Raw genomic sequence first — 18,221 nt, 5'->3', positions numbered from 1 at the left:
GTTATTCAGAGTTATGTGTGATATTGTAATAAATATCAAAATAAATTAATTAATAATAATTAATTAATAAATTTGTTGTACTTATTCTCCAAAAACAAAAAACAAAACATTGTTTACTGTTTCTGTACTCATGCCAAATAATTTCCTTCGGGATAAATAAAGTGGATCTTATCGTATCTTGTCTCGTCTCATCTTCAGAACCAGTTGACCTATTTCATTCAAACTGAGCAAAATGGTGTACTTGGGTGATCCCCTGACACTTTATATTACTGATTTGTGGTGGCTGGGGGGATATGTCATCTCCCGATGACACTTGTTTTCATAGTGGTTGCTTTCGAACCTCAAATAACACAAGTTCATACAACACTGCTGACACAGCTTTCTATGAATTTAGCCACAAAAGATCTAGGTACATAAAGGGCTCCATCAGAGGGAAACAGACAGAGAGAGAAATAAACTGTTTTGTGTTTACTTGTGGCTACACTCCAAAACTCGAGACAGTCACAAATCCACACAACCCTGTGGTAAGGATTTAGTTTTGAAATTACATGTAGTTTGAAATGAGTTACATTTGTGACGCCTCAGCCACCGCTGCTTGTGTCAGACTTAATAAATAAACCCGCCCTGCAGGGCGCGGCACGCTGTTTACTGCACTTGGTAGAAGGCTACCGCTCAAATGTAACAAACCAAGTCATTTGGTTTGGCAGACTTGTCATGAATCACTAAAAGATATCATGTAATAACAATTACCCACAGTTAAGGAATAGCTTAAGATCAGCATCTGTTACCTCTTTTCTTTTCTTATCTTATCATACAGCAGTGACAACAAAATGGTGTCTTTTGTTTGTTTCCTCCTTGACGTAACAATGACGTACAATTACTGTACTCAGTTTTATCTTGCAGGAAACAACCAGTTTTTCCCAAGATGTTGCTGGCCTGGTTTTGTTCTTTGTTGTCTGGCAAGGAAGTCTTGAACTACAGAGAAATGATGTGCAGTTATCTATGACTTTAAAAAGGACTTTAAATCTTAAATGAACTCTATAATGTACATTTGAGAATGTAAGTTTTCCACTGATTGATTTTAATAAGCAGGAGCTGCTTTGTGTGTGTTGTATTTTTTGTATTTTTCTCCAGTTTTGATGGCATGATGGCAAGATGTGTAACAGTTCTTCTGACTTTATGCTACATTATGGACACAGTGGAACATGGTCTTTGTCTAAATATGGTCAAGGTAAGAGAATATAGATATTTTTATCATGATGTGTAGTTAGTAAAATAGAGGAAGTTGTTGCCATTCTGGAGTTGCTGTTCAAAACCATTTAATACTTTACACATATTGTAGCATAATTTGTGGCTTAGAAATTTGTGTTCTTGTCCAGGAGTATCCAAACATTGATATTTTATGTCCCGCCTCTCCATCTCGTTTCATTTCAACACTATAACCGTATTGAAAAATATTTGTAAAATTTGGTGCTGGAGACACATTTGTCATTTATTTCACCAAGCTTCATGTCTACATCTCTCACGCCATTAATGGGGCAAATATGGAGGTATATTTATGTAGGCAACTTTATGCCCAAATTTTAATAAATTCAGCTCCCGCTGAATTCCTTGAATCAAATTTGAGTGCACCCTATGACATCAATTGCCACCACACCAGATTTTTTTTAATCATGTTGGATTTTATGGACAAGTCTTAAAAAAAAATTCAAATTTTAGAGGCCATACATTTTGTCCAATATTACCAAAGATTGATGCAGTTGATATTCAGGCAAGGCCCTGTAATGCTATCTATATACTCGTAGCTGTTTGATTTTTTCAAAAAGTTAATCTGTCAGACTTTGGTTGCGACAACACCAAATAGGACGGTGCGGTCATATCTCCGTAATGCTTTGATGTATCGGAACCAAACTTGGCACATGACCTTGTGATCCCATTGTGAGGAAGCAGACAAAATTGGTATCATTTAACCCCAGAGGGGGTATTGTAGCAATCCCTCAGTGGTGAGGAACATTGTCTCTTGATCAATTCCTGGACGGGATATCGATACCCAGGGTTGACCCAGAGATCCCTGTGTGTGGGTTTGTTTAACATAAGAATGCATTGCATGCCAATAAACACATGGCCCTTGACAGATCTTTAGCCTGGTTCGATGGATAGGAAATCCCAGATGATCAGGGTCTGAGGACCTGCTGCAGCCTTCATCTGAGACACCATGAACTCTGAAGGGTGCCTTTGGATAAAAATGTCCAAAGTGTTGTGGTGCAAGTGGCTTTTAATGAGACAGTTAAACCAGTAATAAATGAAATTTGTTTTTGTGGATCGTGCAAAATTGAAAAGCTGAAACAACTTTTTTCCCCAGGAACTGGCTGTCACACGGGTGTCACCCATTCATGCAAGAGCAAAGAGAGAGAGTGAGTCACATTGTGTTTCCTGGAATCACCTGCAGGCTGCTGTGTGCCCGGTGTGCCCTCAGTGTGTTAACGTGTCTGCTTCATGTTTTCACAGCTGATTTTCTTTATACACTTGAAGCTGTGGTGCGTGTCACTGATGTGGGACAATTCCTTGCTTGGCTGAAAACTCTCGGTCCCCCTTTGTCACTCAATGAGTCTGCCACTCTTACCAACATTGACCACACCACAGGTATGGTTTATTCCTTGTTTACTGCTTAGGTTTAGGATTTAATGGCAGCAGTTTTGTTTAAATACTTCTGTTTCTTTGTTTCATAGTGTGTCCTCGAATTGGGAATGAATTCCTTTGCTTTTGTGAGGCGCAGTTTACTTGGTCACAAAGACAGTGCAGCAGCTCTACAAGGTGTGATGACAGCACTAAGGACCTGTGTAGATGCATCGTCAAGACTGACCCATTAGATAACCAGTTCTGCCAGCCACCAAGTATGCAAAAAAAAAAAAAAGACTCTCCCTCATGATCGGATTCATCTGATTTTAATCACGTTCGAGTCTGTCTGGAAAATTCTTTGTTGATTTCTGGAAGGACTTAAATGCTCATGTAGAAATTTTTGTGCACATTTTGGTAAATCTGATGAGAATGAAGCTAAATTGTGTGGGCATTCTATAATTTTACAAGTTGGGTTGATGAATGATTTGCGGGTGATTTACTAAAAATAAAAGCACAAATGACTGTGGGTGGTAACATGATGCAGACAGCAGACAGTATTAATGACCATCAGCACAAAACGAAATTCACTCTGTGTTTAGGGCAAACTCATTAAATGGTCAATACATGTTACTAGTGCAGTGCCCGTATTTGCCCGTTTGCATACCAAACGGAAAATGTCACCTCTCCCCAGTTGTGATCGAAGTTACACACAGATGTACACAGAGGCCACTTAGCTTTTAATATATAGATGATTTACCGCCTCCTGCTGGATTGGTGTGTGAGTCTGGAATTTAATTATCAATCTCCATTGTTTGCTATGGTTACCTAATATCTAATTTCCATTTTTGCAGTGTTCATCGTTCACCTTAAATACATAAGCATACCAAACGGAAAATGTCAGCTCTCCCCAGTTTCTCTGTGATCGAAGCCATATATACGCATGCCCGCATGCATGCATAAATACATACAGAGGCCACTTGTTTTTTAATATATAGATTTTGCACATTTCAAATACACAGTCCTCACTGCGCAGTGCGCACCATTGGTACATCAGGTTACACATTTGTTTGTGGGTAGTATGGACTTTGCACATGTTTTGAGATACACACAACTCTTTAATAAATCAAGCTCTTAATCTGTCTCCAGCCCACCCAGCTGTAAATGGGTGCCAGCCTCGCCTGGGGGAGTAAGCTGTTCTATCTTGGGGACACTGTAGACTGTCATTGTAATGGTTAAGCAATCACAGTGCAGAGAACCATAATGGGTAAGGCGGTTAAAAACAGGGTTTCTTGTCTGCAGAGGTCAGATCAAAAATAGAACACAACAGGCTGTAGGTCAAGTCCCACAGATGATCAGTCCAATGAGAAACAGTATTTCCAAGAGAAGCAGACAAAAGATCCAAACGATAAGGAACAGAGTTCTCAAATCAAGCAATCAATCCGCAGTTGCAGGCAAGAATCAGGAAGACAGGATGGCAGCAAAGGTCTGTATCTGAAGGACTAAAACACTGAGGAAAAAGACACTGGACATATAACGCGAGAGAGCAGGATGAACTTTTACAATCTGGCAAGGAGGGAACATGGTGAAATAGGCAAGTAAATAGTCAAACATAGAAGTGTGGAAACAGGGAAGAAACAGGAAGTTACACAAAACAAACACAGAAGAAACATCAAAGTAAAGTGCTAGATAATATTTGCAACAGGGGAGAATTTGACAGATGACACAGAGAATATGATTGACCCATTGATAGAATAACACAGAAAACAGAACTACACAGAAATCAAACCAAAACACCAAAAGTGTAATCTGTGACACTCATCAGCTTCACTTTCTTGAATTTGTGGATAAGTACTGGCACCAAGGGGTCTCAAGGCCTTATATCATGGATACATCAGATCAAATAAGCCTTCAGCATTTACTATTTATGTGGTTTGATTCAATGTCTGTGCTGTTATGTTTGACTCTGGCTTTGAAGTTTACCTGGTTTGTCATTGTTAGAATTGTATTTTTTAATTTGATTCTGGAATGGGATTACCTATAGTCTCATTGACAACATCATGTGTAATAATAAGACCATCAACAATAACGATGCTGACTGTTAGTATCTCATGTAATGTTTTTGTGCTAACGTTTATTTTTGATTTTTTGCAGTTGAAAGGAAAGAAGAGTTTACCATGGACATTACTTTTGATACATCTTTCAATAACCCAGATCATACAATGTTCAAAGAAATTTCCACCTCTGTGAGTCTTGATGTTCATCCTGTCTGTCGTTGGGTTTTTGTTACAATGTTGATGTGATAATTGAGATTGCTGTGAAATTAGATAACAAACAAATTATGTCATTGTGTCTAACAGATAAAAAATAATGCTGAGCGGTACTTCCCAACTCTAGTCGCAGCAGGGTTAACTGGCTTCCGGTGAGTCAAGTTTCATCCATTTGATTTTAAACCTCAAGCAACCAAGTGGGGTCATTTATGACCCTGGGCATATATTTTTGTGCACCATTTTTCTAACAAGTTTTCCATTTTTTACATTTGTTCATAGAATTTAGCAATTATTGGTCGATCTGTGTGGCAAGTATGATCTAGGCTTGGTGGTGGTGGTGGTGGTGGTGGGGGGGGGGTAATTTATGGGAAGATCTATGAGATTTTTGACATTATAGCATCAGATGGTATTGTAATTTGCCATCTCTAATCATATTTTTCTGTTTTACTGGGAAGCCAACAGACCTAGAACACAAGATTTACAGCTGCACAAGCACTGAGACTGATTCTTGAGGCCCAGAGTGAGGATGAAAATAGCTCAAGATTGCCACAAAGGATGACTGATGGGGTTCACTGAGATTTGTGTTAAAGTATTACAGTATTTGCTAGTCACTGGTTCATGGTCATCACATGTTTTATTGACACAGTGCCATGTCATCTTATTTGCATGTGGAGTTGTAACAATGTTTTATGGTTCACTGGGTAAAATTTATTTAAATACTCAAAGAAGCAAAAAACAACAACAAAAAATTAACAATGTGACCTGGGTGCGGTGAGTTGTGTCCCTCTGGTGCTCCTCACTTTGAGGATTGAGAAAGCTTACACGGCTGAAAAAACTGTGAGGCACGCAAGAGATTTTAAAGTAAAAAAGCCTTTAATTCTTCAGGGTTGTTGAGATAATACCAGTAAAAACATATGAATATGTTCAACCTGAATTGAATAGTGAATTTATTTGAATTCAACACAACACATACCAAAGTATGTACATTAAAAAAAAAATTCATGGATAACACAATAAAGTGAAAACACTTATTTCCATTGTGGTTTCAGCCATTGCTGGGTAAATGATTAATTTGCTGTAATTTTAATTTATATGCACGGCATAAATAGTACCAAAAACGTTTCTGTGTACAAAATGAATACTTAGATAAATTAAAAACAACAACAACAACAACAACAAAAATGAAAACAAAAAGGCTGCTCCAGCAGATAAAAATGAGGCTAATCTGTGGTTTTGGCCTTTCAGTGTGAATACCTCATGAAAATGCTAAAATATTTTTGCTGGATATGCATGATTTTCATATATATATATATATATATATATATATATATATATATAGTTTTTTTTCATATTCCAACACCTGCCACATCCACTATCGTACCAGTTTGCGCATACTGATTTTGACTTGTTGTTTGATTACTTGCATTCCAAATGAGTGAAGTTTGCAGAAGCTTGGAATTGTTAATCAAGTTAAAGATGCATGCATGAAAATCACACACCAATTTTCCCCCTGTGCTACAGTGTAGAGTTCGTACAGCAAAAATGTGGGTGGGAACTCGTAAGTGGTTTGACCATCCCAGCTGGCATTGTCTCAACCATAATTCACAACCAATAAATGCTACCATCATGTCGCAAAAAACATCACATAATGAGGATGAAGTGATAAGACAGTGGTTAACTTTGATGCACCAGATCAATCCAACATGGGACTTTGTTTTTGCTATGTAATCTCCACATCTCTGCCAGATGCTGGATTGTTTGTGGAGAATGGATTCACAACTACAAACAGCTGTGGTTGAACTTGCATTTCATGAGGAGAAACATATCAATTACATGGCGTAATAGAGGATGAAATATACAACGCAATGGGAAAGTAAAATCAGAAATAAAAGAATGTATAATACTTGTGGCTGGGGAAAAAGTCAGAATCTTTCATCTGTACTGCAAATTAGCAACGGCAAACCTGATACACTGTTTATTTATGTATGTATGTTAGTGCTGTCAGGTGCTTACAAATATTATCTAATTAATTGCAAGGTTTGCGATTAATCTAAATGAATTGCATTTAATCACGTATCTTTTTTTTTTTTTGAAATATCACCCTCAGATGACAAAAACACATACACAGGCTCTCAGAAACACAAAAAAGTATTTAGAAAAACTTTAAGCAGTTTAGTTAATTTGGTAGTGTTGTGTGATGTAGCAATTTTCACTTTGCATATGGGGGAATACAGCTGTAATCCTGGGCCACTGAGAGAGTGCGATGTGAGTGTGTGTGTATATCTCATTGTGATGAAATGCACTGATATTAAATTCTTCTTCTTTTTTCCTTGCAGTTCTGGGAGCACCATTGCTCAGTATTCAATCAATGCAACTTCTTTTTTAGCAGCAGACTTTGAAAATTTCAGAAGAGGGATTATAACAGATTTGGGAAGAAAATTCAACATGATAGTAGACAGTAAGAGAACAAATATTTGAATTGATATAAAGACAATTTGAAGTTTTAACTATAGTTGCCCTGTTGGGAAAATCAGGAATTATGAGTACGAAAGGTTTTCTGATCCTAATGTCACATTCCTTTTTCAGGTAGCGTACCTCTACAGTTTTCTTCTAATGTGACAATTGCTGAAGAAAAATTGAATGTGATATGTGGCCCTCCCCCAGAAGACCTAAAATTTATGTCAAACTGGACTTCAGAGTGGAGACATGATGGAGAGATAATAATCCCTTCAAGAAGAATAATCATTTCAGATGGAGATGGAAACTCACTTGTACAGTCAGTACTAACTGTGCTTGGACTTGTATCAAGTGACAGTGGTAAGAAACAAATGTTTCCTTGTATGTACAATACCAAAACAGCCTAGACCACCATTTTAAGCTGTGTTATTTTTGTTTAATAATGTTATTGCTGCAGAAAGTGTATTCACTGGAACAGAAAGGATTTCCTGTTTCTATTAGCTCTGATTTACTAGAAAGACAAATCACAAGAGATGTAGCCATAGCAAATGTGTTTTATATCAATGTCACATTGTTTGAGTTAGTTCATTCAAAAGTGCTGAAATTGCTGCTTGTTTACATCATATACATTTGTTTATGCTACTAATTCATTGGTACATTGTTTTGGATGACAGCATCAGCTGACTGAAAACATCAGTCATCCAGTTGTACTGCTTACTGGACCATCCACCCACACAGACATCCCCTGATATAAGTCACAAATTCTTTGGATTGTTGTTTTAGATATGGTCTTGTTTTTCACTGATTAGTTCTCTGACTGGAGTTTTCTGTTGGTTGGATTCTTTTCGACATCCATCATAGAAGCCAAATTCATAGTTCGCTAAAGCTAAATCACTTTGCTGTTTGGTTCAAATGGCCACACACCCGACAAATGTTGCACTCTGTTCATATTTGTTTGCAGATGCTGACTTTACATTGTTTGAACCTCTGTACTAATAATAATCCTTTGCTTTTAGGACTGTATGAGTGCTTGTTGAAAGATGAGATTGTTTTCCTTCAAGTTTCTTCAAAAGCACTCATTGTTGAAGAAAAACCAGTGATCGAAGTAAATACAATCAGGAAAGCTGTCCATTGTGAGGTTGGACATGATATCGTTGTACCACTGGAATGCTCTGTTCAAAGCATATACAACATCGAGTTGGTGCGGACTGATGACTCCGTAGCAGATCCAAGCAATCCTGTGGAAACAGGTAAACTTGAAACAAACACGCACCAAAATAATATTTCATCAGAACAGCAAATGAGGCTATAGCTTTTGGAAGAACATAATTCCATCCAGCCGGTAGAGTTCCAGTGACTTGTAGAATCAATACCAACCTATTCTCATGGTACATGGCGGCCCAACACCTTGCTAAAAACTTTAATTTGTCACTTGTCTCTATGTTACTTTTCTCTGCTTATTTGACTGTTTGTTCTTTTCTGTGCTTAGGCGGCAGTGAAATTAAGTATGATTTTAAAAATGGGTGTAAAAACCTGACGGCAATATTTACTTGTAGGGTGTTAAACAATCCAGAATTTAAGATAGATATAAAGATCATCTTATCCACAGTTGGTAAGTACAGAACTACTCATTCCTGAAGATTTAATGCAAATTCTTTTACTTGTTGGTGGCCTGAAAATCTTCTTTATTCGCAGCTTTTGACTGTGTCAATGATTCAAAATTTGATAACGGATTTATCGGTGATGAGGGCGTGGGACAATGTGACCGTAATGAGGTTGAAATCTAATAGCAGAATGTTCTCGAGAAAGTGAATGGGAAGTTATACAAAATGGCTGTATTCTGCGGGAGATTCAGGACCTTCTCTTTCTGTCACAGGTAACTGCTGAAGGTTTGTTTGATGGCACATTGACTTGGATAGTTTTTTCACTTCTAATGACTCTAGTGATATTTGTGAATCGGTGAATCCAGTGGGTGGAATTGACTTTTTAAATCTATTAATAGATTTATTTTTACTTTGTCTACAGTATAATTAGATTTTTTTTTCTTAGTAATCTTACAGTGTGTTCAGAAGCAGCATTCTCTGTGTTGGCATTTTGCTGAGTACCTTTGAAATGAGCACAAATTCTTCACACAAAAAAACAGACATATTGTTCAAGGAAAGTATTGTGATACTGGCAACCATTACATATAAAATAATCCAGCTCGAGTTACGTACCAGTGTAATGTCAGTACTGTGTGTAATTACTGTTTTGTGTTTTTCCTGTAAAACTTGTAGTTCTTGGATGAACAAACACTGCCAGAATTCTTGGAACACCTGAGAAATGTAACGGTCAGAGTCTCTGCGCAAGTGGTTAACTCTACTGCCAACATTAGGGCCATTGTTTTAATACTGAATAGGGTATCGAATGCATCAGTGGCATTTTCAATCGCATTAAATTGAACCTTAAGTGAGGTAGGTGGTAGAAGCACTTTGCCTGCATCTTAAATGGACCATCTTCCTTAAAAATGTCTCCTTGCTCATTCTGCTTATTATTATTTCTTCTTTTATTTCAGCACTTCCTGGTAACTGCTGGAATCTTAACAGTTGATGCTGCAAAGTCAAGCTGGGACATTCTCAATGCCAATTTTACCACAAACAGCTCATTCATATTTGAAATCCCCAGAAATGAAAGCAGCAGCTCATTATTATTGTTTTCTCTTGAGACCCTGACAGAGTCCCTGACCAATGAGACTTTTGACATCTCCACAGACTCGATCATCTTAAACAGAACTACATTTACAGACTCTTTCACTGCTGATCTCAATTTTTCAGTGGAGATAAATATACCACAGTCAAAAAGAAACAACACAATCACCTTGATAACATTTGATTCAATGGATAACGTCCTCCCTGCAAGAAATGAAAACAACGCAACAGATAATGTCATCAATGGGAGAGTGGTACTCGTAAAGACCAGTGGCACCATCAGGAGTGTTTCCTTCACATTTGATACACTAAACAGCACCCTGTCGAGCCCTGAGTGTGTCTTCTGGAACTTCAGCCTCTTTAATGGTCTCGGCGGCTGGGATGGTCAGGGGTGCGAGTTGGTGTTCAGCGATAAAGAAACGGTGACCTGCAACTGCAGCCACCTGACCTCCTTCTCCATTCTGATGTCACCCTTCATACCAGAAGAGGTTGCAGAAGCCTTGTCTTATATTACATATATGGGAGTGAGCATATCCATCGCTGCCTTGTCATATGCATCATCATTGAAGCTGTCACGTGGAGAAGATAGAAGGAACAGCACATCCTACCTACGTCACATTACCATCATCAATATTGCAGTCTCGCTCTGATTGCAAACATATGGTTTATTGTTGGGGCAAGCAATATCGGAAACTGGCAACATACCCAGCTTGCCATACTGCAAACTTTTTTATCCATCTTTTCTATCTGGCTCTGTTTTTCTGGATGTTCTCCTCAGCCCTGCTGCTGCTGTATCGCCTAACGCTTCCCTTTGGTGACATGTCTGACAGCGTCATGTTAGCCATTGGGTTCTCACTCGGCTATGGAGCACCAATCATCATCACTGTCATAACTATTGCAGTAACTGCACCTAGTAAAAAGTACACACACAAAGTGGGACCTGCTGGCTCAACTGGAATGAATCCCAAGCTCTCCTGGCATTGTGGTCCCTGCGCTGACGATTGTGGTGATAAACCTCTTCATCTTACTTGTGCTGCTGTACAAAATGTTGAAGCGTAGAGGAATGGGAGACTCTGCGCAAGAAGGAGATAGGACTGTGTTTTTCTTACGATTCGTACTTTGGCTGTTCTCACACCTTTTTTGGACTAACCTGGAGTCTTGGAGTTGGAACGATGGTCGATCCAAACATATGGGAATCCATGTCTCATTCACAGTCTTCAGCTCACTGCAGGTACAAATAGAAACACTTGCTATTGCTGGTCTACTCTATATTTGTAGTAGGTGGAAAGTATCGTGGCTGCACATCTGTCATATTAAAGGTCCATTGCGTAGCTCCTGAGGCTCAACTAATGAGTCATAAGGGGTGCAACGGAATCCAGATTTCATGTTTTGTGATTTAGCTTTATTTATTTATTCTCCTGGCAGTACTATGTCTACTACTAGCATGAAGTGGGTCTTAAAGGTGTTTCTACCTTGACTATATTTAGCATGATGCTTGTCACACTGTCGGACACAATGCATCCTGTTCATCTTTTGCTGACTTCGGACACAACGTTGTCATATGCTGCCATGCATCATCACGGTCTGGTCATGACATGCCCTGTTATTTTTTGACATGTTCAAAAATGATCTGCTATCTTGACGTGTCACACCATGATGTGTGTGTTCTTGGTGATATGGGAGCAAAATACTCAAACACAAAAACCCACCAACCAAGATGCTGCTATGTCATGTTCATCATGTTCATGTTAATCATTCATAGTCATTATCTGTATTTTGTAATGATGAAAATACATAGAGAAATATACTGTATATTTTATGATGGTTTTCCTCCACAACTCGCAGTCTGTGGCTGTGTTAATGCAATGCCTTGCTGTTGTCTATTCACATTGCAGTGTATTGTACTGGCATCATAGGTTATTGTGGTCTTTTGTATTGGCGTTGTGATATTTCGTGGTCGATACTTTGTCAGGTCTGAGGTTGTAGTGGTACCTTGTGCCACTGCTGTACTGTAGTATTGGTGTTGCAGTAGGTGTTGTGACTCCATGGTTGGGGGTCAATTTTCTGCCAAATGGCCAAAGACAGATGGGAACTACAGTTTGTGGTAGTTTGTTTTTATAAATTTTGTTTGTTAAGGTGGAAACCCTTTTGTTCTTTCTCTTTGAACCTCTTAAGCTCACTGTTGCTCTCCCTCCCAGCTAAATCAAATCAAATCAAATAAATTTCATTTATATAGCACCAAATCACAACAAACAGCTCCCCCAAGGCGCTTTATATTGTAAGGCAAGGCCATACAATAATTACGGAAAAACCCCAACGGTCAAAACGACCCCCTGTGAGCAAGCACTTGGCAACAGTGGGAAGGAAAAACTCCCTTTTAACAGGAAGAAACATCCAGCAGAACCAGGCTCAGGGAGGGGCAGTCTTCAGCTGGGACTGGTTGGGGCTGAGGGAGAGAACCAGGAAAAAGACATGCTGTGGAGGGGAGCAGAGATCAATCACTAATGATTAAATGCAGAGTGGTGCATACAGAGCAAAAAGAGAAGGAAACACTCAGTGCATCATGGGAACCCCCCAGCAGTCTAAGTCTATAGCAGCATAACTAAGGGATGGTTCAGGGTCACCTGATCCAGCCCTAACTATAAGCTTTAGCAAAAAGGAAAGTTTTAAGCCTAATCTTAAAAATAGAGAGGGTGTCTGTCTCCCTGATCTGAATTGGGAGCTGGTTCCACAGGAGAGGAGCCTGAAAGCTGAAGGCTCTGCCTCCCATTCTACTCTTACAAACCCTAGGAACTACAAGTAAGCCTGCAGTCTGAGAGCGAAGTGCTCTATTGGGGTGATATGGTACTATGATGTCCCTAAGATAAGATGGGACCTGATTATTCAAAACCTTATAAGTAAGAAGAAGAATTTTAAATTCTATTCTAGAATTAACAGGAAGCCAATGAAGAGAGGCCAATATGGGTGAGATATGCTCTCTCCTTCTAGTCCCCGTCACTACTCTAGCTGCAGCATTTTGAATTAACTGAAGGCTAAATGGTAATTAAGGTGATGTGCATTCTTTTTTACTTGATTCTGGACAACTGAAAGCATCCATGTGCAATATAAACACAAACACAAAATCCTCGTAAAATTTGTGTAGTAGAGAAAAGACCCCCGCTTCTGATTGAATAAAGCGGCTCAGGGTTAGTGCACGATGGAGCCATTCTAGGGCAGATGCACAGCACACACATATACACACACACACACACACACATACATACATACATACACACACATATTTGATGGATTCTGAAAAGTGACCATTTAAATTTTATGGACTACTCTGAACTTTGATGTTGTGCTCTTTGCTCCTTTTTTTAAGGGTTTGTTCATACTGGTGTTCGGAACGCTGTTGGACAAAACGGTATGTATAGTTTGTGTTCGTGTTAGAAAGGGGCAGTCTGTTATTCCATGTTTGCTACTCATAAAACATGCTGCTGTAAGTTTTAAGAATTTACCCCTTTTGATTCCCTGAAAATTGACATTTGTCCTCATTTTTTCTGTTTTTACCCCCATACATTCAGTCATAGATAGTCCAAACTATACCCTTTTGGGAATCATTGTGATCAGACAAATAATGTGGTGTACTTTACAATATGATTTGGACAATTTTTCAATTTTGAACCCCCGTATATTTCTTCATTGACTCCTACCTGGCTACAGCTACCACCCTGGGATGGCTATTTGTATGTAGGTCACAGTACACTTAGGCTGGACTGGAAGTGTTTTTTAGTCCGCTGAAGTGGTACTGATTAGTTCAAAATTGTCTCCTGGCTTATGGACCAACCATCATGAAGCCTTGTTGCTAATTGCAGAGTCCTACTGGCCACGATGCCTACTGTTACCCGTGTAAAAATGTGGTGCACCTTCACTGTAAATACAGATTTGCACACAATTTAGCACTGAAACAGATGCTTAAGAAGTCCTGAGTAACTCTCCCTATAAGTATCTGAAAGAGGCACTGTTCAACCTCAGCTGTCATCCAAGAGAGACTTGGCTGTCTTAAAATCAATGTGCAATTAAAATAGTTGTGTTCGGAAAAAAGAACACTTCTTTCATTTTATAGTCAAAGTGTTAACTTTGGAAATGTTTTTCAGGTGCAGTCAGAACTTAGAATACACACACACCACTTTCCATCAGTGGCACAAGGGTAAGAAGATTAATTATTTATAATGTTAATATTCATTTTTTGGGGGGCAAAGGGGGGTTGGAAAATACATAAATACATTTTTTGTTGTTGAAATTTTAAAGTGGTGTTCTCCTTTCAGAGCACCAGTACTGGCCCCTCATCTTCGAGTGGACTGGACTTTTTCCGGAGACGAGGAAGAGGTATACCAGCAGGGAAAAACAACATTCCGGACAGATGTCATCACTTTTGTCACTGTTGTTCTACAGATACCTTTATGTTGTTTCTTCCTGTTCTGCTTTCAGATGGCTACAATATGGCATCGGCACATCCAACACGTGACGTGGTCGCTACTTGGCATCAAACACAACACACATTCAGGTTCACAAGACAGTAGCTGCCCTGTTCTCACCCGAGTCCAGGATTTCCCCAGCTGTTTTTGACTCCACCCTCCTTTTTACCTTCAAATTTTTGTTCAGCGCAGATTTTGAAATATTCATCTTTCTTTCCTGTTAGAGATTTTAATTTTATTTTTTGTTTTTTAAATTATGAGCCTAACATTTTAATTTACTTTAAGTAAGTGTGCATATTTTTTTTTTTTTATTTATACAGTGGCTTTATCTTCATAGAGTCTTCCATGGAAGAGGAAGAACTCCGCCGACAGACAAAATATACCAGTCATAGAAATATGACACAAAATGTGAAAATAGAACACATTAACATGAAGTATGTTTAATATTCTTGCATTTGTTTCAAGCAAGTCATTTAGGGAAAAAAAAAGTTTCTAATGCAATTAAACTAAAAAATGTGATTGTTTATGTTTGCCAGGTGACCCCCCCCCAGACCATGATGATGTGTGGTGACGTACCACAGTGTGGAGCCCCATGTCAGTTAGAACTCACCAGTTCTTGAAGTTGGCCCGACATCATGTTAAACATCATGAAAATGGAAACCCAAACTTTTACTGGAAAGTTATCTTTGCAGCAGGAACACAGCTTTCTGAGAAGATGTTTTTCATGCAATGCTGAGACCCAGTTGCAATCAGAATACATTTAAAAATTCTCTTTGGGCAGCCTTATTTGAGGTCATACCACTCCTCCCACAAAGTGGGTTACAATAAAAGGAAAAATACCAACTTCAAGCTGCTCCGTCTTCATTTATCTGCAGATTTAAAGCAGTTCCTGTCTGTTTTTGCCATTTAAAAATTCATCCTGCCATTTCAAACAACAAAATATTCACAAATTAGATGCAAAATCGCCCGTTTTACAAATCAAATCAGACAAGTGCGGCAAGGCTCTTTCTTCGACACAACAGTGAAGTTGTTTACTCAGAGGTTGCATCACTATGATTTATTGACTGAGACAGAACAATCAGTCAAATGTAGCCCCAGAGATGAAAAGGAGATCCTTTCCTCTGAAGGAATTACATAAGGAAATGTTTCTTCCTTATGATATATACATTCTATGGATTTTAGCATAGAAATAAGTGGTAGCCACTAAGTGGACTCGTCTAATCCTCCCAGACACCCCATATTGTGTTGTCTTACTGTCAGAAAAATCCTGACTACAGCAAATGACCGTGAAGACACCCACTCCCATGTTTATCTTCATTTGTATTGTTAATATTTGTGTGCATGTGAAGGCTCACTGATATGAAATGCAATAGAAATGTCAGGTTGCTTGGCTTTTACTGTCATGTGTGACTTCCAGTTAGTTAAAATGTACAGAGTGCATTTCTTCAAACTTCACCATGCTGCACATTTCCCAAGAACTGAATCCTTCATGTTCAGTATTTTTTTTCTGTGATGCATGCTTTGTCCAAATCATGCTCAGTTTGAGCTTGTTCACTTATGTTCCTTAATTTGCTTCTTACAGTGTCTAAGCATGTTAGAAATATTTATTATGCTATATGTCTCTTATTATATACAATAAATGTACACTGCAAAACTCAATGAGTTAGCTGAACTCAAACATTTGGAGGAAACTTTGCCTTGCCTTAAATCATTTGAGTTTGCCAACTTAAATAAAATAATTTAAAAAAATTTGTTAAAGTTTTAGTAACTTAATTTATAGTTAATTAAACTTATGTAAATCTAGTTTATGTTTTCAATAAAAAAGTGACAAACAAAATCTGCTTGAAGAATTTGTATTACATTTTGGATTAGATTTTTTTATGCATTCTTTGGTTACTTGTTGACTCTGCACTGTGTTGTTATGACGCTGCCCATTCGCATCCCCCTCGGGACGCGAACTCACGATCCTCCAGTATGGGAGTCAGATTCTCTAACCACAAGGCTAAAACCCAGGGTTCTGGCCTTGTGACCAGAGAATTCTTTTGAGCTGTTAGGAGTGAGGTTTACTAATGCCATATGCACAGCGACACCTGCTGACCTCCATTACAATAACTTAATTAAAATGAGTGAATGGGATGCACTGGAAATACATCACCAACACTTAAATGCCCCAAAACTTTAAATGTACTTAAAGAAACTGAGTTGTTATGACAACAATTCATTCTTGAGTTAGTTTAATTAATGGAAATGAGTGACTATAACTTTTTTCAAAGTTTGAGTTACATTAACTTAATTATTGTATTAAAATGGAGTGTTCAGTTTAACAGTGAACAGACAATGTTTTCAGAGTTAGCGGACTGTTAGGTCCAAAAAATGCATTCCCTGCCTACTTTCAAAATTTCTCTAATTCTTGAATGATGCTTTTGCACAAACACAGACATAAATGATTTTGCAAAACCTATTATCAGTCACAGTATATATATTTTTTCTTCTCAATTTTAACATTTTGCTTTTGCACAATACCTGCTTATGTAATCTACATCTCGGGTTAAGATGTTGCCACTTTAAAAATTTTCAAGTTTCACACCATTTTTGCACATCAGTGCCAAAACTGAAAAGAAAACAACAACAACAACAACAACAACAACAAAAAACTACTCCAGGACAGGACCTCGGTCATGAATGCAGTTCTGGTCAGAATTACTGGCACCCTCGTATTTTATGCATTTGAATATTTCATATTTATATATATATATATATATTTAATATTAAATATATATTTAATGTATAATAGAGCTCCTATTACCACTGGGACCACTTTGGACTTTACCTTCCACATCTGCTCCAGTTGCTCCTTCAGCTCTTGGTACTTCTCAGTTTTCTCATTCTCCTTTCTGATCTTGCTGTTGCAGAATTAAATACATAACAGGCCCAAAAATTACTGTATTTACTGTAATTTTGTAGATATTAACATCCCATAATTCTTAGTGTTATTTCTTGTTCTTTGGAGATTCCCAATCATCCAAGTCATGGTATTCAAATAGTTTGACTGAGGTTTAACTGGATTTGTGTAGTTTTTTGAAGCAGTTTTTTCTTCTCTTCATCCAGAAAAGCTTCATCAGTTGTCGATGGAGTTGTGAGACATTTAAATATTGTCCTCTGTGGTGATGTCACGCTGATATGATGAAGTCATTAAGAGCGGTTAGTCACCAGAAGCCACTTGAGTTCAGACCTGAATTCAAGTGGCCTCTGGTGGGAAAAAAAAAAACCAACTTATTTTTGAACCTGTTTCTAACATCTTTTTAAAGGTGGGCATGGATGTTTTCAAACGCCTTTTCAACCTATGACGTACTATTTGGGATCTGTCATTGACAAACAGGTCCGTCTGAGTTTGACAAAATTAAATAAATAAACAAACAAACAAAAAAAGATATGAACACTTATCCATTTTTTTCTATTTCTCATTTGGTGAAATTTCTCAGAACTTTAAAAAAAAAAACTTGGATGAGACCAACATTCAAATATTATAATTTATAATTCTATTATAATGAAGAAAGGTTGCATTAAATGACAGCAGATTGGTTCATGTCTCCTTGCACAAGACAAGATAATGTTGAAATGTTCACAACAAAATAAGAGCATTTCAGTTCAAGCTGTACCCCCCCCCACCCCACAACACACCACACACACCACACCACACACACACACACACACACACACACACACACACA

General features: G+C 38.1%; 1 protein-coding gene across 2 annotated transcripts; it reads left to right on the top strand.

The window, feature by feature from the left end:
• The first annotated feature begins 931 nt into the window (after positions 1–931).
• Positions 932–10,544, top strand: LOC117503475 (adhesion G protein-coupled receptor F5). 2 transcript variants are annotated; one of them, XM_034162710.1, is made up of 13 exons: positions 932–1,231; positions 2,363–2,414; positions 2,509–2,643; positions 2,730–2,894; positions 4,771–4,862; positions 4,977–5,038; positions 7,223–7,344; positions 7,473–7,703; positions 8,360–8,593; positions 8,833–8,955; positions 9,039–9,219; positions 9,620–9,796; positions 9,898–10,544. In XM_034162710.1, the coding sequence occupies exons 1-11, from the start codon at positions 1,145–1,147 to the stop codon at positions 9,128–9,130; spliced, it is 1,395 nt and encodes a 464-aa protein (XP_034018601.1). In that variant the 5' UTR covers positions 932–1,144; the 3' UTR covers positions 9,131–9,219; positions 9,620–9,796; positions 9,898–10,544. The 2 variants fall into 2 exon arrangements, with proteins under 2 accessions (XP_034018601.1, XP_034018602.1); XM_034162711.1 differs by lacking the exons at positions 9,620–9,796; positions 9,898–10,544 and having other exon boundaries at positions 8,900–8,955; positions 9,039–9,112.
• Positions 10,545–18,221: the final 7,677 nt, after the last annotated feature.

Source organism: Thalassophryne amazonica, chromosome 21 (assembly GCF_902500255.1).
Source record: "Thalassophryne amazonica chromosome 21, fThaAma1.1, whole genome shotgun sequence".
NCBI lineage: Eukaryota > Metazoa > Chordata > Actinopteri > Batrachoidiformes > Batrachoididae > Thalassophryne > Thalassophryne amazonica.
Note: the sequence above shows the minus strand (reverse complement) of the source record. Positions and strands in the feature narration are given on the sequence as shown.

Coding starts and splice junctions, on each gene's coding strand:
- LOC117503475 (XM_034162710.1), top strand. CDS start 1,145: ATGATGGCAAGATGTGTAACAGTTCTTCTGACTTTATGCTACATTATG. Junction 7,704..8,359: donor ACTTGTATCAAGTGACAGTG/GTAAGAAACAAA, acceptor CTTTGCTTTTAG/GACTGTATGAGTGCTTGTTG. Junction 8,594..8,832: donor AAGCAATCCTGTGGAAACAG/GTAAACTTGAAA, acceptor TTCTGTGCTTAG/GCGGCAGTGAAATTAAGTAT.